This window comes from Zootoca vivipara, chromosome 3, assembly GCF_965207765.1.
Source record: "Zootoca vivipara chromosome 3, rZooViv2.hap1.1, whole genome shotgun sequence".
Taxonomy (NCBI): Eukaryota; Metazoa; Chordata; class Lepidosauria; order Squamata; family Lacertidae; genus Zootoca; species Zootoca vivipara.
In genome coordinates, this window is record NC_142586.1 from 77049994 (window position 1) to 77074772 (window position 24779).

General features: G+C 42.9%; 1 protein-coding gene across 2 annotated transcripts in view; it reads right to left on the reverse strand.

Moving 5' to 3' along the window:
• Positions 1-24779, reverse strand: part of ADSS2 (adenylosuccinate synthase 2) — a 35614-nt gene that overhangs the window by 3398 nt on the left and 7437 nt on the right. Inside the window, exons 2-10 of one of the 2 annotated variants that reach the window (XM_035108344.3) lie at positions 15813-15915; positions 11229-11297; positions 10118-10168; positions 8505-8571; positions 5677-5784; positions 5385-5466; positions 1736-1862; positions 1272-1426; positions 239-363 (exon numbers count right to left, since the gene is read on the reverse strand). In XM_035108344.3, the coding sequence (XP_034964235.1) occupies positions 239-363; positions 1272-1426; positions 1736-1862; positions 5385-5466; positions 5677-5784; positions 8505-8571; positions 10118-10168; positions 11229-11297; positions 15813-15915 (887 nt within the window). The remainder of the gene's footprint in view (positions 1-238; positions 364-1271; positions 1427-1735; positions 1863-5384; positions 5467-5676; positions 5785-8504; positions 8572-10117; positions 10169-11228; positions 11298-15812; positions 15916-24779) is intronic. The other variant, XM_035108346.3, reaches the window with a different exon arrangement.

Genomic DNA, 24779 nt, shown 5'->3' on the forward strand with positions numbered 1-24779 from the left:
TGGCGTATAAATAATAATAATATTTATTATTATTATTATTATTATTATTATTATTATTATTATTATTATTACATCAGTACTGTGACCTTAAAAACCATTTTGTGTTTCACAGTGAGTCTTCAAAACATTGTTCTTTACTTGAAGGGTGTTAGTTTCATTACCATTACTTTGTATTGTTTCTAAAAGTATTATACTGTACTCTATTACGGTGCACTTGCTACCACTACAAACTACTCACGCAGTAAATCCATTGATCATGTGAGCGTATCTAAGCAACACAAGATCCAGCCAGCCACATCTTCTTTTCCGACCTGTGGTCACACCAACCTCTTTCCCACGTGTCTGCAGTAATTCTCCAATTTTCTAAGAAACAGAATATAGTCATGTTATACACTGAAGTAATATTGTTCATTTCTATGTAAACACAATTTAATGACAACAGAAAACAAAATATACATTTCCAACCCCACATAGTGCACAAAACTTTTAACAAGGATGAAGATACAAGTACAGGAGCCACCTTTAATGCCAGGTATCAATGTGAAAATACCATTGAGCAGGCCATTTTCTCAACACTCCATGTTGATTCCATTGTATAATGCCTACCTGCTACCTCACAGGAGTGTTGTAGCTCAGTTATTGTTTGTGAAGCTCTGAAATCCTTGGCAATCTTAAATTGCTAGTCCTGTTAATTCAGCTTGGAATCAAAAAGGCAAACTGGTTCACGTGCATCGTCACTAGTAATAAAGATTCTGCAACTGGAACTTAGTTAACAATTCTGCTGCTGATTCATGAGCAAGAACAGAATTCAGCTTGCTCTCCGACAGAAATATAGGCTCTGCAGGACTGAGGAATAAGCAGTAGTTAAAAAACTTTTAAAAGCACATATAAACCCAGGCAGCAGATCTGTGGACTGAGAAACTTACATTTCAGACAGAAAGCAGCAGCACTTTAAGGTATGTGGTATACAGAATCTGATGCCTGGGAGAGTACAGCCATGCATACCTTAAATCATTGGTCTTCAACTGATGGGTCAGGAGCCACTACAGGGTCACAACCTGTTCTGAGGTGGGTCATAACAAAAGCACTACCACCATACAAATATATGGTAAAAAAAAAAAGGATATGGGTCCCCAAATGCATATTTGGATTAAAGGTGGGTCCCAGGTGTGAATGGGTTGGAAGACCACTGTGTTAAATAATATTTCTGAGAAATGTACATTCATTTACTTTGCTCCAATAACTCACATTAATGTTAATGCTATACTTACATTATCTTGTTCTGTGGGAAAGGCACCAATTCCAACTCTAGTTGTGTATGCTTTCACAACTCCATATACTTCACCAACGTTCTGTGGTGGCATACCCAAGCCAGTGCAAACACCTCCCACAGTACAATTTGATGAGGTCACAAAAGGATAAGTTCCTGTATCAGATGGGCAAGGAAGAGAAGATAGGAATGGACTAAGAGTAGCACAATTATATAAAAGATTATCATTGCATCTTTCCACTGAAAGGTAATTGTATAGCAAGTAACACTGGTTGTTATTTAAAATGACAACACATCCTTAAAAATAGTGGTATAGTTTCAATGCCAAGATGTACAATTCAATGTACAAGAATGACTACAATGTAACCAGTCTTAAACAGCTGTATTCTGCATAGTCCTTCAAATACATGTGTGACAAATACTTCACACATTGTGACTATGATTAAAAAAAGACTTTATACATACCAAAATCAATGTCCAGTAGTGCTGCATTTGCACCCTCTACTAAAATTTTCTTTGGTGGGCCATGTAAAGCTTCATACATAAAGTATACACCATCTCTCACCATTGGTTTGAGCCTTTCAGTGTAACCCTAAGACAAATATGTACTAGAGATTAGAATGTAGTAAACTACAATATTCAAAACATACTGTAGACACTCTACTAAATAGGCAGGCAAATAATTATTCTAGTCTTGTAATAAAATAAAAGTTTCATTTGCTATTTGTTAGCCATGTCAACTCTAAGCTATTCTTTGTCTCAAGGAGAATGTGCATAAGAACAAAGCATATATATGTCATTCAGTAGTTCTTTCTTAAGTTAAAATTATTAAGAGTCCTGCTGGATCAGACCAAGAGTCTAACTAATCCACTATCTTGTATCTAACGTTTGCCAAATATCTGCAGAAAGCTCACAAAGAGAGCAGGAAGAAAGGTCTTCCCTTCATTGTCCCCCCTGCAAGCACTATTTAGGGATACACTATTTGTGAATTTTGAGTGTCCATTTAGCTACCACAGCTAATAGCATTGGTAGACCTATGCTCCACAAAATTTGTCTACCACTGTTATTGCAACACCTTGCGACAGCAAAATCCTCAACTGAGCTATGCACTGTGTTTTCATGTTGTCTGTGAACAGAGCAAGGTGGATGCTCCTGAGGAAGAAACCCAATAAAGGCAGAAGTTGCATGACCTGTTACAAATCCACTTCAGTCAGTGTACCTCTCATGCAGTAAGAGGAAGAGTAGAAATGAATGTGCTAGTTACTTCACTGTGTTGCTCACAACTATTATCCTCCACACGCTGGAGTGCAAACATCTGCAGTGGGGCATCTGCTGAACCTAGTAAGCCCCTTGTGAAATTGAGAGCCCTGCATAAGCAGAATTCTAAATCTCACAGGGAGGCTGCATAAGTATGACAGCCTCCCTGCTGCAATGACTGGAGAATAGCAAGGTCAGGCATGATGGGGCAACAAAGGTAACAGGTAGCACACCTGCCCCATTTTTGCTCATGTGATTCTACCTGTGTCAGGGAAACTTTTATCCATTTCCCTTGGGCCAGACTATCCCTCCTAAGTTCTGCCTACTTTTTGAAGAGCAGAAAGCTTTACAGGTCTAGTCCTCTGGCATGAAGTTTAGCACTCTATTACATCTCAATCAGCTTCTGCCTTATGCATTGTCTGTATTGCTGAACAGGCATAGGTTACTGTGATGTTCAGGGTTAGGGTCATGTCAAGTTTCAGTGGGTGACCCTGAGTTCCAATAGTATGAGAGAAAATATGTTTTGATCCATATATTTTCCCAATAACAAGAATGACTGTATGCAAAAAGGCTTTAACCAATGATTTTCTGATGTAGGGCACAAACCTTTACCAAGCTATACACTAGTTCTCAGCAAAATTGTCACATCAATGTAGAATATGAGCTTCTAAAAGATAAAAAGACCACAGGGTTCCTTTTCTACATGAAATGTAAGATTCAGGAAACAGGTTTAATTCAGTAAATAACTGACCATTGTGATAAAGCTACTGGGCCATTTGTTTCTGACTTATGATAACCCTAATGCAGGCAATTTGCTAGTTAAAGCCACAAGTTAACTGACTGCTGCTTGTATGTCAGAAGCAGTGTTTCTTTATATTTTTATCAGAAGAAACATACAAAGATAAATCCTTCTGTGTGTGTGTGTGTGTGTGTGTGTATATATATACAGTGGTACCTCGGTTTATGAACACAATTGGTTCCGGAAGTCTGTTCATAAACCGAAGTGTTCATAAACCGAAGCAAACTTTCCCATTGAAAGTAATGGAAAGTGGATTAATCCGTTCCAGAAGATGAAAAACACCCCCTAAAACAGCAATTTAATCCCCCCCACACACGTTTCTCGGCCTTTCCTGGCCCTGGGGCTTCGGGCAGCCAAGCGTCTTTGGAGCGACAATGCAGCAGCAGGGCGATAAGGCTGAGGCTCTTCGCCTCGCAAGGTCCCTCTCCCCTCAGTTCTCCTTGTTTGGAGTGGCGGTGGCGGCCTTCTCGGTGGGTTCCGGGCTCCCCTCGCCCTCTCCTCCGCTGCACCGGAGTTCCACTGAGCACATTGCCCTAGGCCACGGGGCTCTGGGGCTGCTCCCGGCCAACGGCCGGGTGCCGATGGTCGGGCGCTCTGGCTCCGATCCCGGGCTTGTGCGTTCGCCGGGGGTGTGTGACGACCCCTGAACTGAGCCACTGGGCTCCCCAAGCTCCCCTACCTCTCGTGGGATGGCGGCGGTGGACTCCGCGGCTCGAGGCCACTCGGGGGAAGTGCTCCCGACATCCAGCAATCCACCTCTCGTGGGGCGGTGGCGGCGAACTCCGCGGCTCGAGGCCGCTGGGGGGAAGCGCTCCCAACATCCAGCAAAGCAGCCGGCGTGTCCGCGCCCCCCGAGGGGCCCCGAGCCGCGGAGTCCGCCACCGCTCGTGCGGTCGCCGGGGCTGTTCGGGGGGCGCGGACACGCCGGCTGCTTTGCTGGATGTTGGGAGCGCTTCCCCCCAGCGGCCTCGAGCCGCGGAGTTCACTGCCGCCGCCCCACGAGAGGTGCGGGAGCTCAGGGAACCCAGGGCTCAGTTGAGGGGTCGCCACCCCTCCCCCGGCGACCGCACGAGCGGTGGCGGACTCCGCAACTCAGGGCTGCTCGGGGGAAGCGCTCCCGACATCCAGCAAAGAAGCCGGCGTGTCCACGCCCCCGAGCAGCCCCGGCGACCGCACGAGCAGTGGCGGACTCCGCGACTCGGGGGCGCGGACACGCCGGCTGCTTTGCTGGATGTCGGGAGCACTTCCCCCCAGCGGCCTCGATCCGCGGAGTTCGCCGCCGCCCCACGAGAGGTGGATTGTTGGATGTGGCGGCGGCGGCGAACTCCGCGGCTCGAGGCCGCTCGGGGGAAGCGCTCCCGACATCCAGCAAAGCAGCCGGCATGTCCGCGCCCTCCAAGCGGCCCCGAGCCGCGGAGTCCGCCGCCGCCATCCCACGAGAAGTGGGGGAGCTTGGGGAGCCCAGTGGCTCAGTTGAGGGGTCGTCACACACCCCCGGCGAATGCACAAGCCCGGGATCGGAGCCAGAGCGCCCGACCATCGGCACCCGGCCATTGGCCGGGAGGAGCCCCAGAGCCCCGTGGCCTAGGGCAACATGCTCAGTGGAACTCCGGTGCACCAGAGGAGAGGGCGAGGGGAGCCTGGAACCCGCCGAGAAGGCCGCCACCGCCACTCCAAACAAGAAGAACTGAGGGGAGAGGGACCTTGCGAGGCACATCCTCGCGCCAAGGACGCTTGGCTGCCCGAAGCCCCAGGGCCAGGAAAGGCCCAGAAACGTGTGAGTGGGGGGGGGGAGGGAGAGGCCTTGGGAGTGCTTCCGAAGCTGCGGAAGGCTCCGGGCCTTCGCGGAGCCATAAGAGTGCCTCCGCAGCTGCGGCCCAGTCTTCAGGCCTTCGCGGAGGCCTCCGTAGGCCTTGGACACCTCGGTTTACTTACTTCCGGGTTACAGTCGTTCGTAAACCGAAAGTTCGTAAACCGAGGTGTTCGTAAACCGAGGTTCCACTGTATATATATACATATATATATAGGCAAATAATTCACAACTCCCCTATAGTTTACCTTCAGTCTTTTCAATTCTCCTTCAATGTCTATCTCTAAGGTAGGGTAAACAGACTTGTACTGGTTGGCCAACACTTTGAATCTAAAAAGTAAAAAAAGTACAAATAAATTATGCTTGCAACATTTTTTAAATAAACTTGATAAAGATTTTAATTTTACAAATGTGAAAACAAAAACAGACTCACAAATGAGAGATCCAGTAAGGGATTTTTTAGAATATGAAAATCAGAATATACAAGCCCTAGTAATAAATTTATCTGAAATATTTACATTACTCTAGAGAAGTGGTTACCTTTCTGAAAATTCATTGAAGTCAGAAACTAGATCACACATTCTGAGCCCACTTCGAGCTGCTTTAGAAGAATACACTGGACCAATTCCCTTTTTTGTAGTTCCCAAGCTTTAAAACACAAAAATAAAAAACATACACATACTACACAATCTGTGACTATAATTCAACTAGGTTGTTGTTAAGTTTCTAAAAATATAATTACTCTGGAAGTCTGTTGTACATACTTGGTAGTTTAAAATTATCATTCACTGAGGTCAAACATTTCCCCCAGTGGGCACCCAGGAGAAGAGGGAAGATTAAGAAGAAACAGAATCCTGGCAGGTGGTGCAAAACATCCTCAGAAGTGTTATTTGTAATACTGATATACAAAGTACTTAAAAAGCTACAGTCTAAACATTATTTAGTATTTACCTTAAAGGATGAATGAACATATTATCACATTGTTTATATGTATTTCATATGCATTTCTTCTGTCCAAATCTCAATGAGTTTTCTTAACAGAGACTGTAGTGGTGTGACTCTTAGCATGCTAAAAGTGAAGAGCTTACTTAAAAGTAAAGCAACATACAGGGTATATCTCAAACGTGGTGGAACACAGCTGAGATCTGAGACAATACCAACACTATCATTCAATGTGGTCAGAATAGTTTATGCCTTTAGACCAAGGTTACTTGTAGTAAGGAGCTCATTATTTGCTGTTATATGACCTGCACTATACTTTTCTTCTCAGCATGGATTGGCCACTGCACATGATAAACCGTTAGCCTATCTCCACCCAAAGGCTATAAAACTGCTCTGCGCCAATCTTCAATTAAAAAGCCCATAGAATTGAGGAAACCTATTCCTGGGCAAATTATGAATCAAGGATATTGGATGCCTAACTGTAAAGCCTGTCTTAGAACTAACTGTGTTGCCTGAACCAAGGCTAACTAGTCCTTCTGTCATAGCAAGAGGTCTTAAGACAACTCCAACAATTGGTTTAACAAACTACAAGTTGTCCCACAGATGATCAAACAAACCATGGAATGTTTTCCAAATTTTTGTTTTGTTTTCCAGCTGCTTTTGCCTCAAGCCTTTAGTAGTCTGGTGAAAATCTGGGGTGGGATGAGCAAATACACCATTGTTAAGAAGGGTTCTGGGTTCATATGTAACAGCAAGCCATAATTTAAATCAAGGTTCATAAGCCATCATCAATAAACCATGATTACAGATTGTGATTTGATGGCAGTGAACAAACCATAGCTAACCTATTGGGGAGGTTCACACAAGACTAAGTTAAGGTTTAATAAACAATGGTTAGGCATTATTTGCAAAACAGACCAATGGTATCAATCAAGAAGTAGGACAGGTTGAGATTTGCAATGTTAAGAGTAAACAAATCACAGAGGAAAAGGGTGATGGAGAGGAATGTAAACACAGCCTGTTATGAGTCTCATACAGTGACCCAGTCAGATTTTGTTTTGTCTATATCACATTCTGTGATACTAGCAAAACTTCAAATATGCAAATTTACAATACAGACAGGCCAAGTTCTGTAAAATGGAAAATGTTAACAGCACAACCAACTCTTTCACAAAAGGAGAACATTTTCCTTAAAAGCGCCACTATCATTAATGCAGCAGGTTCATTCCCTGTCAAAGTAGAGCAACAACCTAGACTTCTAGAGTACATTTGCTATACTATTCCTAAGTATCAACGACAACCATAGAACTCTTGAGGTAATGCAGGAGCCAGGTTTGTGCTATTTTGATTTATTTTAAGAAGACATTATCAATAGTTCAATACTTCCCCATTCCATCCATATTCGCAAAAGGCAATATGTCAAGTTTGATTCTCCCCTTTTTAAAAACAATTAGCTGTGCAATTTAAAAAAATACTAACTGCATGGATGGAAATGAAACCAACATCTTTATGTTGTACTAGTGCCTAGGAATATACCAAGGGAGGGGATACCCTTAGATCTACTGATTTAGCACTGTCACCATTATTGAGGAAGGATACATAGCGAATAAACAAATCGCACCCTAGGGCAGGCTGACAGGATCCTGGCCAAGAATATTTCCTCTTTTGCCCATGACCAATCTAATTCTGAATGTACAAAGGAATCAAATGTGCCAAAACCCAGATATCATTCAGTATCATACCACTATCATTTCATTGGATCAGTGTGGCGTGGAAAAATAGAAAGCACACACACGAGCATTTTCCTAGTTCTGACCTTAATTCATTCATCATAACCTTATCACATGACATCACCATTACACACATTAGGTAACAAAGCTTAAGAGCCTTGAATCTCTGGAAGACACCCAAAATGTTCTGTACTCATTATGCTGTAACATGATCCCAGAGATTCAGATACATTTCCCATTTCTGCTGAAGAACAAGATTCACATCAGTGATAAAGAGCAACAGTTTTGCGGGTAGGCTACTTGGAATTTAATATATACTCTGCAAAAAAAAAATCCTAGTGAACTGCAAAGGTATTGAGGCTTACAATTTAAGAACAAAACTGTTGTGCAAAAACTTACGTCTTAAGTGTATTCTAAAGTTGAAGAGAATTTTGTTGCGCCCTTCGGGTTGAAAACAAACTAACTACTTTTGAATCCTTGACTCACATGTCTTAAAGTACGTACAAGTAAGTGGGAACGTACAGGTGTCCCAGACCTCCTTGCAAAAACATTAAGAAAGATTCTTATTGCAAAGCATTCTTAACAGCACACTCTATTGAATAGATTCTGGAAGTGCATTGGCTGAAATGCCCTCCCTGTCACTCAAAATTTTCTTCCAGTATTTACAATTAAGACATTTGACAATACACAACATACTTCTTTCCTGCTTGCTCTTGTCTTTGTTGTTCCTGGATGCCATCAGCAGCTTGATGGAAGTCAAATACTAGGAATTTGAAGGGTACAAAATGAACTCTGTTGTATTAATACCTGCATGAAGTACCAAACTAAAGTAAGCTATTTTTTCTTATTAATGTATGCCAAAGTATTTTGGAAATCATTATTTGCACTAGATATATAAACTTTAAGTAACAAGCACCTGGAGAAAATACAGCTGTTTAGTAAAATAATATTTTAGAAAAAGCACTTCAATTAGTGAAGACAAAAGTCAAGGCAAACAAAGTATGCCAATAAAGCACTACAGTATGCTGCAACTCAAGAGATGTCAGTCAAACCATTTCTGTTCAAAAACATTTGCATTTGTCAATGGCCACATGTGTTGAAAGGGGCCATAAACACACAATTATCTGAAGTGGAAACACATTCATAACATTTAAGTGAAAAGACTGGTTTTAACATACCCTGCTTTTATCAATATTAGGTAACTTTTCACTGCTTAACAATCTTTGTTTAAACTGGTTAATCTCTGTGATACAAAAGCAGTTGCTAGTGTTTTAAGGCAGGGAGGGGGGAATTGTTCCTGAGAAACTACTTAAGAACCAAGCTATTCATTGATGTTTTGCAGCACAGGAGGGGACAATCCAAGGGTAACACAATGCTTTCTTGTCTCCTGATCAGCTTAACTGGATAGATTAAGGAAATGTCCTCCATCTTCATCTGTTATGAGTTTGCTAGACCTTTGATGGTTGCAGTAGAAATCATTTTATGTGCAGAAGAGAAAGCCAAGATACTTCCTCCCTTGCATTTCTTGTTTGATGGAACACCAAAAAGGTAGATGGATAAAGACACGCTTTGGGCTAGATCAGGCACCCCCAAACTGCGGCCCTCCAGATGTTTTGGCCTACAACTCCCATGATCCCTAGCTAAGAGGACCAGTGGTCAGGAGTGATGGGAACTGTAGTCCAAAACATCTGGAGGGCCAAAGTTTGGGGATGCCTGGGCTAGATGTTGCTCATGTTGCCATTTGGTCACCCCTGGTATAAATTGCATTAGTATACAGTATAGAAGACATAGTGCACATTTATTTATACATAAGGCAATAAATATGATGATCCTCCAATCATTCATCTTGACGAGTTCTTGACATAAACATTCATTTGTGGAAGAACACATTTACTATAAAACAATTACCAGTTTAGATAGAAAACACCTCTTATTTAAGAGTTTGATTTCCACTTTGATAGCCAATGCAGTATTTGATAACAGAAAGCTAGCTTTAGAACCCTGTCTATTAGAGTTTTCATGCACAACCAAAAGGGGGAAACAAATGGCTGACAATCCAGACCTCCTTGGGAACTGACAATCACTTGTATTCTATTGTGCTGTTCTCTCATGTTGAATAATGTAGGGGGGAGTCTACATTTGAAGTGGGCACAACCAAAGGCCCCACTATGTGCATGGAACATTCCCCCACAGCCCTTTGTATTCTAACCTATACTACTGCTAGATATTTACAAATGAAAAACAAATCAGAGCTAGAGATTAAAAAAACACTTTGAATCATTTAATATTTTTAAATATTTTTTACTTACCAATATGAGCTCTGTCAGATATAATTAATCTTTTTTCCCAACCTTCCAATCCTTTGAAAAGCAACAAAAAATATGGGGGGGAAAACACATTTAGAAATCAGTTCCTTTTAATGGCTAACTACAAAATCCTATGCATTTTTAAAGAGAAGTAAATTCCACTGATTTGGTGGTAAAGGTAAAGGACCCCTGACCATTAGGTCCAGTCACGAATGACTCTGGGGTTGCAGCGCTCACCTCTTTATTAGCCAAGGGAGGCGGCGTACAGCTTCCGGGTCATGTGGCCAGCATGACTAAGCCGCTTCTGACAAACCAGAGCAGCGCACGGAAATGCCATTTACCTTCCCGCTGGAGTGGTATCTATTTATCTACTTGCACTTTTTGGCGTGCTTTTGAACTGGCAGGAACTGGGACCAAACAACGGGAGCTCACCCCATTGCGGGGATTCGAACCACCGACCTTCTGATCGGCAAGCCCTAAGCTCTATGGTTTAACCCACAGCGCCACCCGCGTCCCAAGTACTTACTTACTTACTCCCAAGTAAGTGTGCAAAGGATTACAGCCTAATTTGATCAGTTGAATGAAGAGACAGTTTAGAAAATATTACAAAACTAACTCAATGTATCTTGGAAAAACCAAACAAATTTCAGTCATTGCTATTTGTCTCAAACATACAATACATTGAAAATGGATCTACAGTATATAAAACATTGGCTTATGAACACTCTAACTCGCAATAAAAACTCTAGATATTTATTTACTATTACTTCTTCCATTTAAATTCTATTTCACCATGTAGCTTTTTAAAAAGTGGTGCATTTAGATAATTTGAACACTAATCCAACATTCTTGGTCACTGAAAATTTTAAAATTATATACAGTGTGTATTTGCATTTTAAAGTGTTGTAAACACCACTTACTTTAAGGTGTTAAATAGAAATAAATGAACAAAAGAAATAAATCTTTGAGAATTGGTTACGTTTTCCCCTCAATGCACCAAGTAGTACCATCAGGCAACTCAGGAGCAAAAACACATTGGTAATTACCAAGTTCTGCTATATACCAATGCAAGAGAATCCTTGCCATCTCCCTACAATACCTTAGTTGTTCTTACCTTTCCCTTTTTTAACATTTTTCTCTGCTTCTTCAAACAATCCTGGCAAGTGAATTACCACACCATTTCCTGGGGAAAGCACGAAAAGAGAGTGTTCAATGAGGAATAGAAGGTTAAAAGTCTCAAAACTCCCAATTTTGACTTTGCAAAAAGGAAAGGCATTTAAATACTAATATATATATTATATTACTTACAATTCAGTTAAAGTCTAGGGCACAGGTGTCAAACACAAGGCCCGGGGGCCAAATCTGGCCCGCCAGACCTCGTCATGTGGCCCGCCGAGCGCCCCAGCCAGCGGGACCCAGCAGCAGGACCTTGCTGCTGAAGCGCCGCGCTGACAAAGCGCCGACAAACAGCTGGGGGCGGGGGGGTAGAAAGGCGGCCAGAGCTGCGCTGCGTGTAGCGCCCTGAGCCACAGCAGGAGAAGGAGGAGGAAGCTTGCCGGGTCAGCGCCCGGCAGCGCCGCACAGAGAGTCCCGAGCCTCTGTGACGCAGCAGTGCTCTGTAGCACTTTGAATCCTCCTCCTCCCGCCACGGCTCGGCGCCTGGAAACGGCTGCTGCTGCTGCTGAAGCACAGACAAAGCACCCAGCAGCGCCGTGTGGAGGAGGAGGAGGATTCAAAGTGCTACAGAGCACTGCTGCGTCCCAGAGGCTCAGGACTCTCCGCACGGTGCTGCCGGGCACCGACCCGGCAAGCCGCCGCCTCCTCTTGCCTCACCTCCTCCTCCTCCTCAGCCTCATGAACGTGAGCTCAGCAGTGGCTCAGCCTCATGAACGTGCAACTCTGAGGCTTTACGCACTTCTCCTAAAACGGACACCCGCTGCCGCACGCTGCACGGGAAATGCTTTTTGCCCCTGGGTCCCTTCACGCTCTTTTCTGGCGCTGAATCAAGGCGGCGACCCCCCCCCTTCCCTTTCTTTCTTCCTCTCTCTCGTTCTTATTCTTTCTTTCCCTCTCCTTCCTTCCTTCTTTATCTCTGTCTTCTCTCCCTCTTTCTTTTTCTTTCCTTCTTTATTCCTTCTTTCCTACTCTTCTTTCTCTCACCTCTTTCCTTCCTCTCTCCCTCCTGCTCCCTCTTTTCTTTCTTTCTTTCTTTCTTCCTTCCTTCCTTCCTTTCTTTCCTCCGTCCTTCCCATCTTTCTTCCTCTCCCTCATTCTTATTCTTTCTTTCCCTCTACTTCCTTCCTTCTTTCTCCCTTTCCATCTTCTCTCCCTCTTTCTTTTTCTTTTCTTCTTTATTCCCTTCCTGATTTCCTACTCTTCTTTCTCTCCCCTCTTTCCTTCCTTCCTTCCTCTCTCCCCCCCTCTTTTCTTCCTTCCTTCCTTCCTTCCTTCCTTCCTCCCTCCCTCCCCTCCCTCTCCCTCTCCCTCTCCTCAGAAACATAGGATGCTGCTTTATACTTCTGGCCCTTAAACCCTGGAACCAGGAGAGCAGCTCCAGTGAGTCAACCTCAGCCAGTCCCTTTGGTGAAGGGTGGTGGCTCACTGGCAGAACATCTGTCCTGCATGCAGAAGGACCCCAGCATCTCCAGGTACTAGTAGCTCTGCAAAGGTCCTGCATGAAACCCTAGCGAGCCTCCACCACCCAGTGCAGTTACCAAAAATCATTTTTCAATAAATTGTACAATAATTGTACATTTGAATATCTACTTGCCGTTATTCTGACTATATTTCTGCTTTCAGAGCTAGTTATTACTTACATTATTACAAAAAACAGTAATAATTGAATGCAGTGACAATAATTTATGATAATAAAGAGTGGACACATAGTCCTACAGATACAACCGGCCCTTTCAGGATGACCAAACTGCTGATGCGGCCCCCGATGAATTTGAGTTTGACACCCCTGGTCTAGGGCTTCAATCCAATGGTGGCTTTGTAATCACATGTATAAGGCACTGAAAGCAGCCAATATTTGCGTAGTAGGGCGGGGGGGGGATCAGGCCAAGGGAGTTGGTGTTTGTCCACAGACAGCTTTCCGGGTCATGTGACCAGCATGACTAAACTGCTTCTGGTGCAACGGAACACCATGATGGAAGCCAGAGTGCACAGAAACACCGTTTACCTTCCAACCACATTTATCTACTTGCACAGGTGTGCTTTCAGACTGCTAGCCTGGCAGAAGCTGGGACAGAGCAACAAGAGCTCACCATCATCATGCAGATTCAAACCGCCAACCTTCTGACTGGCAAGCCCAAGAGGCTCAGTGGTTTAGACCACAGCGCCACCCGCGTCCTTTTTCCACTAAAATAAGCATCCATTGGATATAATCTTAAAAATTTGGAGTATTAATGACTGGACATATTTATTGACCAATGAGAACTGTCAGAGTTATTGCTCATAACTAGGCACAATGGTTTAGCCAGCAGTCACATCAGTGAAATTACGAGTTTCTAGGTTTTCTGGCATACTACCACCAATACTTGGTAACTAAGGTAATTCTACTGAATTCCCACAATTATATGGGCCTAACCCTGTATCTTGTTCAGGGGTGGGAATGTCTGGCCCATTTGACTTGTGAGGCCATTTTGGGCAAGCCAAACCCATCTGCCCTACAGCTGACGTCGTTAAGGGCATGTCTTGGACAAAGTCCCCTTGCATAGTTTTGAAGCTTTGAACCCAGTACTAAACAGGGTTGCCTTCCCCAGGCATTGGCCGATGCAGAGGGAGGACAATTCGGCTTGGTCGGGGTATTAAGAGGGAGCTGCCTGCAGGAAAATCTCTGGTGCACTCCAATCAGCTCAGTTTGGCCGCACTTTTGACTTCAAAAGACAAAACCCTAATGTCTTTTGCTTCCTAACCATTCATGATTAGATTTTAATTTTTTAATTTTTTGCATGTTGACACTCAGAGAAGCTCAGTATGTGTAAGGTCTAATTGAATGGTTAATTCCTACATTTCATGCTGGATACAAATGGTGTACCGTAGTTTGAGTCAATACAAGCTGGATTTTTCATGTGTGGGTCATATGCAGATGACATGCCCATATGTGGATATCCAATGTCCAAGAGATGAGACAATAATAATTCTACTTCTACTCCTTGCATCACGAGTAGATTTGCAAGGACTGGCACAGTTATTTAAAGCTAAATATATTGGTGGGCTGACCTAAGAATTCAGGTAATGCCAACAGCAACATTATTCACTAGGGCACTACAGAAAAAAGTTCATTTTCTTTATCCTCAAGCTAATGATATCCGTTTCATTGGGGGGGGGGAGTGTTTCGAGAGCCTGACTTTGTCCACTATCCATAATGCTTAGTAATTATTTCCAGGAAATTGGATGGGGGGGGGAGAGATGCACCTTAAATGATTAGTCCAATCAGAAATAAACTGATGATTGGCAAATAGTCTTGGGAGAGGGATATGAGAGAATGAAATGAAACAGAGTCACTATACATATTTTGTTTTTTATGCATACAGTACATTTAAGATTTTTTTTGAGTTTATATTTGAAGTGTGAATACAAATATATTTGCAAACACATACATTGTACTCAAATCAGATCATGCACACACACGTCTAGTAGCCCCACGGTTGACTAAAAAACAACAACTCAGTGTGTGTCCTCCTCACTGGGACTAATAAGAGATCCTCTGATGGGATCCTCCTTCCCTGATATTCAATTGATCAAGAGACTAAGCCTTTAGTGTGGGAGACCTACTGTTAGAGGTTCGGTGGGAATAATCTCAGACTTCCTTCAAATTCTTTTGAACACTTTGGGGTTGTCAACCTGTTCCCTACCACCCGCTAGTGGGCATTTCAGGATTCTAGGTGGGTGGGTGGGTGGATTCTACAGCACAAGCTGAATACTCCTTCCATCGAGCGCTGGTGGGCAGTAAGGAAATTTTACCATCAAGAAAGATGCATTAGTGGGTGGTAGGTATAAAAAGGTTGACTATCCCTGGACTAGATTATCAGACTAAACTCTTCTGGATGTGACCCTACCCTTCCAAGTAAGCAGGGGTGCCAACTTGAATAAAATACTGGGAGGAGGGCAAGGATGTCAACTTTGGAGGGCACCCACCAGCGCTCAATGGAAGGAGGATTCAGCTTGTGCCGTAGAACCCCCTACCGCCCACCTAGAATCCTGAAACGCCCACTAGTGGGCAGTAGGGACCTGATATAGGGGTTAACAACTGGACAACAAAAATGGATTTTACGCACTCTAATGGTAGCCAAGAGGCTGATATTGATGAACTGGAAAAACAAAGACATGATCTCCTTTAATCAGTGGACTGATCATATGAAAAGGCTTGCAACCTATGAACACACTGCTTACAGACATAGACTCTGCTTGGATAAATACAAGAATATTTGGAACAAATTTATACAAAATGTAGTAGGCTATTAATATTTACATTAGTATTAGGATAATAATATCAAATTTATAAAATAATGTATGGGTTAGGGTATTTAAATATATATTCATATATTTTTTCCTTTACACAGTTGTGTGTTTTGTTTTTTCTCTTTATGTATCACTTACTGCTTTATATTTGAAAATTTTTCAATAAAACAATTATTTTAAAAAAAGACTTCAAACTGTAGAGGTACAGTATATTTTGAAAAATAGCACTTACCAATAAAAGCCGTAACTTTTGGATTGATGATACCACTGGGTAAGAGATGGAAATCATATTCCACAGAATCTACCACGACAGTATGCCCAGCATTGTTGCCTCCCTGGAGGTAAGATAGGATTTATTATTCTTCATTTTTTTCTTAAAATAGTTATTAAGAGCTCACATTAGATTGAACTATCAAGCCTTTCATACATGTTGTTCTTGTCTGTTACTTGGAATAAAACCAAGTCAAGCTACTTTTTGCTTAACTTGACAACATAAACAACAAATCTCAAACCTGTTACTAACAGTCTTGAATGTATTGACAGTTGATTGGTCAGTGATTTAAACTTGCTTCCAAGATGTATTTTCATTTACAAATACACCCATAGCTGTTCAATCAAATTCACAATGCAAAAACTATTTATAAATAAACCGTTAGTTCCAGTCGCGGACGACTCTGGGGTTGCGGCGCTCATCTCACTTAAATAAATGCAAAAACTAAGCTTCACTATGTGTGTCATCTGCAGTCAGTTGTTTTGACCAATGAAATACCTCATTACTCCTAAAGCATTCATCTATATATATATAAATGTAAAAAGGCCATGTTTGTGTGTTTCCACTTTTCTCCGAAACCGCTTGACTGATTGTGTTGAAATTTGGACACAACATGGCTTCCGCTCGTGCTCGTCGGGAGAAATGGCTGACCCGTAACATCTCTCCCGACTCCACAGGGAAATTTGGCGGCTGCTTGGGGAGTAGGCAGTCTCCCTACCCTCCTAGGATGCCGGGAGGGGCCGCTGGCCCGCTGATGCCCCTTAACCCACTCCGACCCTTCGGGGGAGGTGGGGGGGCCTGGGCCGAGCACCTGTGGGGGCCAGAACTCCTGGAGGCCACCCTGTTCGTGCACAAGTCCATGATTTAAGAGGAATAATTGTATTTAAATTCATGGACATGCTTCAAATGAAGAGGAGGAGGATACTGCCAGAAAATTCAGCCGTTGAGACACAAGAGAGTCAAGGAAATACTGTATTAAAGAATACAGTACTGTATGGACCGAACAGAAAGGGAACTCTTTTATTTTTATGTTTCAAGATTACACTTAACACCTTCCCTGGATGGACTGTCTAAAGTACCTAGAACAAGCGAGAAGTTATAAAAATATAAACTGTGTGGACATTGAAATATATACAATAGAGTATTTGAATTTGCTTAGATAAGCCTGTAAGATGAAAGCTTCCCTAAGGTGGTTACATCAACAACTGGAGCTTGTTAAAATTCTTTGTGGACAGTTTTAAGAAGATTTACGACTTGTGCCGCACTTTTAATTGAGCTTGCTAAAAATGAAGGCCAGGGAGTGGAGAGCAGTCAAGGGGCGGGGGGAGCCATGGGTTTGTCATAAGATGTGTGTTAATATCTGGATTTGGCTGACCCTGCCCAGAAAGACTGCGAATCTGCAACCAGAGGAATTATGATTTATTGGATCTTTAAGATGGCGTCTGTCCGTGATAAACAGTTGGTGGGGCTTGGAAAACATTCCAGTCTGGAAAAAGAATGCAAGGACTCATGGGGAAGCTGGACAGAAAAATCCTCACAGAAACATAGGCTTTGTGGTAAATCTCACTTGAAAACATTTCAGAGGCTGTGATAAGAGGAAGAGAACAATATTATTAGAACTGTTAGAAAAAATCTGGACTGTTGGATTAAAATGACTGGAAAGAACTTGGAACTTTGATTAGAATGGCAGCAACTATCAATATTCAGAACCCTCAGAATTTGAAGCATGGGGAAGCAAAATTTTTATAATTTGGCATAATATTTGGTTTAATAGATATATATTTGTATAATTTGGAATAATTGGTTTGATATGATTGATTTGTAAGTGAAAATTTAATAAAAATTGATTTAAAAAAAAGAAATTTGGACACAACATCACATTTGAATACGCAAATGTTTGTATATACTTAGATTGGACAGGTGTCACACCTGTGACAATTTAGAACATGTTTTCTAGAAAAACATGTCAAAGCAGCACAACTGAGGATGCATCAGCTGCTGCCATTGGCTGCAGACTATCTGTGACATGACAATAGCATGGCATTGCCTAGCATAACACAGCCAGGGGAGCAGGCCAGGCCCAAGATGCACATGGGGTGTGTGGGTGGGAGGGGGGGTCGGGTTGATGGGTGCCATCACACGGGTGGAAGATGACCAGAGATGAGCATAGAGAGCTGGAGGGAAGATGACCAGAGAGATGGGAGGGACCACAGAGATAGAGGTGTCGTGACGTCCGGGGTGTGGTGCGGGGCTAGGGTAAGGAATGGGGGCACTGAGTGGAGGTGGGCCATGCCTTTGGGGAGGAGGAATGTGTTGTGGTGGCAGGTGCCCTCACGCGGAAGGAAGGTGACGTCACGTGGCAGGAGGACCAGAGACAGGGGTGTGCGGCCGGGGTGGGGAACGGGGACACAGTGGAGGAGGCCCATGCCTTACGGGAGGATAAATGGGTGGGGGGATTTGCCAGAACCCATGTGCGAAGGGGGGGGGGAGAGAGAGCACTCAGGGTGCCGTCACGCGGGAGGAAGATGACTTCACACGGCGGGGGGACCAGAGACAGGGGTGTCTCAACGTCATGCAGCTGGGGTGGGGAACGGGGACGCTGAGTGGAGGAGGCCCATGACTGAGCCACAGCAACGCGTGGCCAGGTACAGCTAGTATTTTAATAAACTGTCATATTGAAACACTAGTTCAGAACCAGTGTGTTATGTTAACTATATTTTAATATATTTATATCTCATAAAATTTATACACCGCTTGATTGTAAAAAAACCCCAAAAACTCAAAGCACCAAGCAAATTAAAATGAATCCACTTGAATTGACAAAAGTGCCACAAAGAAAATTCACAACTTCTGCAGTGTGATTTTGATTTTGGAAGATATTCCTTGTAAAAATTATGAGAACCCACGCCTTGGATCCATGTTTTCTGGCATGGCAGCACTGGCAAATACTAGGTTTCTTATTTTTTTTTGTTCAGTCAACTGAAAGAAAATTGTCACATTTTCAGGAGAATCCATTTTACTGGCTCCAACCTGAGTGTGTGTGCCAAAGAAAGCGCACGTTGGTTTTTCATATTCTTCTTTCTCCTTTCCTCTTTCTTACTCCAGCCTCTCTTCCCCAACTCCTGTGTCATCCAACTTCCAGCCCCCTCCTGCTTCCTGCCAGTAATTCTACTTTCCTTTTGCAGTCTCCCACCCAGATAGTTATCATTTCTCCCAGTTTTCTGTTCATTTGCTCAAGTGTTGTTCTGAGGTTTAAAAACCATACAGAAATGAAAGAGGAAATGAGGAACACTTTCCCTACATTTCCACTGTTGTGTTGAACTGAAGCACACTTGGCACTTCTTTCAGCATTATGTATTTTTCAAAGAAAAAGCACAAGCACTATCGCCCCCTCAAGAAGAAGGGGGCTGCAGAGACTTTACAGGTGGTAGCTGAAGGAGTCATTACTGAATTAGTAACCAAACTTTACCATTTCGTAACCAATTCTAATGCACAGGTAAACCAGTACAAGGATGATTATTTTAACACAGGAATACTAATAATTTGGAGCAAATAATTGGACAGCCCTATGTGTGCCTCCTAAGTCCTGGTGCTTTCAATGGGATTTATTCACAGGTAAGTGAGCACAGAACAAGGGTCACACAGTGCAATTTTAAGCATTCTTGTTTAGAAGGAAATTCATTGTGTTCAATGGAATGATAAGAGCACATAGTCCTCTTTTGTTAATTAGATAATAGAGTACAATCCTAAACTCACTCAGAGTTAAGGATTGTACTCTATTATCTAATTAACAAAAGAGGACAATGCTTTTTTTAAAAAAATTAAGCCAGTTTAACTGTGCTGTGCAAGAAACACACAGAATGTTCAGTGAAGTTCGTGGTTGAATAGCTAGAAAAATATGCAAGCACAGCCTTCCAGTTATGTGAACATACTGGGCATATTTTTTCTGACAAGATTTACCTTGCAGTAGTCCACAGTGCCAATATTTATAGAGGTCTAGCATGCCATTTCTGTCATGCCTTAAAAGTTCAAGAGATTCATAAAGCATCCTATTGGCAGACTAAACCATTAATTCATTTGCCATGCCTATCTTATCTTTTTCATACATCTAGAAATTTAGAATCACCTTTTTAATCACCACATGAGAATTAGAAGGGGGTCCTATACATGAGTTTAGAAAAGAAGGGTGGTGTTCTCTACAAACTTTTATAATTCCACCCTATGTTACTTCATATTCTTAACTAAAGTCAAAAGAATAGTGGGTAAATTTCAATGAGTTGTGTCCATTGAAGTTGTCACACTCGTGCAAGGGTTTCTATTCATGCAGTAATACTTCCACTGCCATACGGAGGGGGGAAGCGCACCGCACTGGGTACCGTTTGGGGGGAAAGTGCCATTGCTGCCCCCCAGGACATGTGCCATGCCCTCCTGGGACACGCACCACATGCCGCGCAACCTTGGGACACATGCCACGCCCCCGCTCCGTCCGTCAACGTGCCGAGTGTCACACCCCCGCAGGCAATGCGCCACGCCCCCAGGACACGTACCAGCCACACCCCGCCTGTTCTCCGCTCCGGGAGCTGCAGCATGTTGCTCTGCCACGGAATACTTCCTGTCCATTTTACCTCCTCCCCATGCACCCCTCGCAAATATGTTCTGGACTTTCCCTAAGTATCCAGAGCGGACTGAGGTGGGGGGTAGGGAGAGCAGAGGGAAGGAAAGTTTTGTTATGTAAGCAGGAGTCCTCACAGAAAGAGGATGCTTTATTGATTCCCAATATTTGCCTACCCATCCTACACCATGGAAAACTAACTTCTTCATTCCAGTAGTTTTACATCTTTAGTTTCCACTTTTATCCTGGGCTGTGGAGTAGCAAAGCCACAGGTCTCTCAGAGACCTTAAATGGCTTATTTATAGGGTGTCTAAGAGAGGAGACAACATCAAAACTGGAAGGAGAGAAAGAATAGTATTCACACATCACTACCAAAATTTCCACAATGGCACCTTCACAAAACAGGAAATGATAAGCCTTGTAAAGCTCCAGCCTCCCCTGACAACCACATATAGTGAATTCAGACTTATTAGGAGTTCTATACCCTTTAAAACTCCCTGGAAAAGACCCTGATGTTGGGAAAGATTGAGGCCACAAGGAGAAGGGGACGACAGAGGACGAGATGGTTGGACAGTGTTCTCGAAGCCACCAACATGAGTCTGACCAAACTGCGAGAGGCAGTGGAAGACAGGGGTGCCTGGCGTGCTTTGGTCCATGGGGTCATGAAGAGTAGGACACGACTAAACAACAACAACCCTTTAAAACAATTTAGGTTTTATTTGATCTGGAAGAACTTTGAAGTTTAAGAAATGTATACAGAGCAAAGCCTTCTGCAAAACATTAGATTCAAAATTAGAAAACTATATTTGGCCTATGTGCATTGGTAGGTTATCTCTGCAACCATGTTATCTCTGCAACCATAAGGACTAAATGATAAGAACAGCGTCCAAAGCTCATCCATCATGCAGCTCTCCTGCCTATGCTGTTCTTGTAAGACATGATACTGTCTTGCCCCAAAATGGAAACTAGACACTCCATTTTGGCAACTGTAACCTTGGTTTAAACAGCTATTTGGTGCCTAGCTTATATATCTGCATTTCTAATGCTGAACATAGAAATCATCTCAAATTTCAAAGGGCGGCATACAATGAAAACCATATTGTAAACAGCCCTGTGACCCTTGGCTGAAGGGCAGCATAGAAATTTAACAACAACAACAACAACAACAACAACAACAACAACAACAGTAAATGAAAGTAACAGCCACGCCTCTGTGGGGAGGGAATTCCACAAGCATCCCTTTCTTAAGGAAATTAGTGATCAGGAATCCCTTATACTGTATCAGTGCCTAGACAGTAAATCAATACCAATGTTATTTTCAGGAATCTCAAAAAGACTAACTTTGGATTCCAAGTTTAAACAACATTGATCTGAATTTGTAATGCTATCATTTGATCCCATATTATCTTTTAAAATTGAAAACATTTTATACAAATAAGAAATGTTCTATTTCTTACATTCAAGAATAAGAAATGTTTCTCAAGTCTCTCTAGAGTTGCTCATCCAAAAAAGCTACAAAGTTCATGTCCTTACTTGAACTTCTTTCCTAGCAGTAACCTAATATACCAGTTTCTCTTGCTGATGAATAGTTTGAGCTACTTGAAACTGTGCAGGCATTTCATACATTCAACTTCTGGGGTGGGAGTGGTGGGGTGGGGAATCAGTCTCCAGTATTATCTCCCTTTAGTAAAGTGGGTCTCCGGCATCGAACCACACTGGGCACATGCAGCAAGAAGAAAGCCAGAATGGGTTCCTGGGAAACAAGGATCTCTTTAAAAATCTTACATTTGGGGAAGGGAATCTGCCTGCCTTCCCCACTCCAAATACTAGCTTAAATAAGAGTTGGCATGTGTGCACTTGCTTCTGTCACAGAAAGAGTTTCGCAGATACTGTGTTGAGCTGCCTTGAATGTACCTGTTAGAAAAAGAGGTATAAATTACAGGAACAAATTCATTCAGAAATTACTTTTTCTGAGCAGTTGCATGGGGCTAAAATCCCTGCCTCAATTACCATGTGTGGGCAAATGGAAGCAGATCCTCTCTACTCCTCTAAAGTGGTTTTTTGGGATATGGATTTCCCTCAAGAATTTTGCAAGCCAACATGCTTGTACTTCCTATTAATAGTTATTTGTTTAATGAATTTTTATCCTGCACTTCCTTCTTGGGGCTCAGAGCAGCATTAAAATAAGCTAGTGCATGCTACTGAAATAATGGAACTTTTATTCCTTCTTCCAGAGACGGATTTAGGGCAGTGTGACAGATTCTGCCACACTGGCCACCTAGCATAGTGGCCGCTGCAAAGCATTGCAACTATGACATAGTGAATTGAGCAGAACAGAAGGTGAGATGCATGGGGTGCCAAATTTTGGCCTTGCAGAGGGCGCCACTAAATTCTGAAAGATCAAAGTTCGCCCCTGCTCCTCCATTCCAACTGCTGCCATGTCAGGGAGGAAACAACTCTCTGTCTTGTTGTCACATGTGAATGTGGGTTTCCCCAAGCAAACAAGACTGTGGGTACTTTTCTCCCTGACACAGGTGCCTGAGATTTCAGCAATGGGCAGAAGCACACTGATTCTTCACATTAAATCATAGCTTATTTTAACTATGGTTTAATGTGGCATGCAAACTGGGCCAATGAGTTGCATTTAGATTTTCGGAGTGCACACAGTAGAGGAGGAGAAGGGGAAAGACAAGTCCGCCACCAATGTCACCCACCAACCGCTGCTCAAACTATGCTCCCAGACAAATAATTATGATAGCCATGTGGAAAACAATCACACAGCATCAAAACTAGCAGAGTCTTAGGCAACATTCTAGAATCCTTTCGGTCCCCTGGTCTCTACATTCCCACATAAGCAGCCTAATATAGTAAATAGTTAGAAGAGGAGTAGAAATGACAGGCTGCATAACATGTGTCAAATCCAGAGGAGCACTATAACTATTCTAGTATGAGCTGCACCGCAACTTCAACCATGCACATCTATAAATCACATTAGCTACGCTTATTATGGATATACTAAGTATCAAGTCTCCTGAAGGCTGCAGCTGAAAGGACACATGTGAAATCTTAGCCAAGCCTATGGATCACAACTACACTCTCTTAGTAAATTTCTGTTGAAAAAGTTAAGAGTATTTTCCATGAAATGGAACAGGATCAGACTTCAGAACAAGCTTTAAATCCAGGTTTTCCCAAGCAGCCAAATTCTAAATCCTATCTCAGAATGATTAGAAACCCATTTATTTATTTTACTTGTAGTGCTTATGCCAGGCATCCCCAGACTACAGCCTGCGGGCCGGATACGGCCCAAAGGGATCATTTATCCAGCCCGTGGCACACACACACACTCCGCTGCCGCCGCCCGCTCTTACCAGCGTGGCATGGTGCGTCTGCCCACTTCCAGGTCACAGGAGCATCAGAAATAGATTGCGCGCATGCACAAGCATCATTTCCGGCGCATTTCCGGGTCGGAGAAGGCCCGTGCACATGCGCACCAGCTATTTCCAGTGCTCCTGCAATCCGGAAGTGTGCCAGAAATAGCGTGTGCACACGTGTATGGGCGCGCACTCCCCTGCCCTCCAGTCCGCCGCACGATCGGCGCTGCAGGCACCGGCCCAAAGCCCGGTAAGTTTGGAGACCCCAGGCTTATGTCATGACCACTTAAGGCAACATAACATTTAAAAATAATTAAAACACTATGAAATAGATAATAGTTACTAAGATTGGTTAAATATGTAAATATGTTCCCCCCATCTCTTTCATGTTCCAACTTCCACTCACTTCTGAAACCTGCTGAGTCAACTAGATGTTACATCCCTCAAAGCTGCCGCTTCTTCACTGGGCTGCTGCTAACATCCCTCATAGCCTCTGTTGGCAGATGAAGGGGCACCAGAAGAAGCAAAAGTCTAGATGCCTTGGGGTTCAATATATTCCCTTCACACCATTTGCAGAAAAACAGTGAAGTTTTATACACAAAATAGACTGCAGTTATGGAAGAAACAATTTTTAAAAAAAGAATTGCCAATTGCTCAGATAATGTTTCAGACATGAATGCAATCCCTGACCACAAGCTGATAATCCTAAAGTATCTTAACTGCTATGCATGCTGTCTAGTTAAGTAAACATGTCAAAGGAAAAATGAGATAATATTTTAACAAATTAACACTTTACTGCAAGAAAGCCTGTTGATTTCTGGCATGGTACATTACAAAGATTATTTTACCACTACACTGTTGTTTGCAATCATATATGATCAAATAATCTGACAGGTAGAAAGAGAGGCTTTTTAAAAAACTGCAGATGTAATCACTGGGACTCAT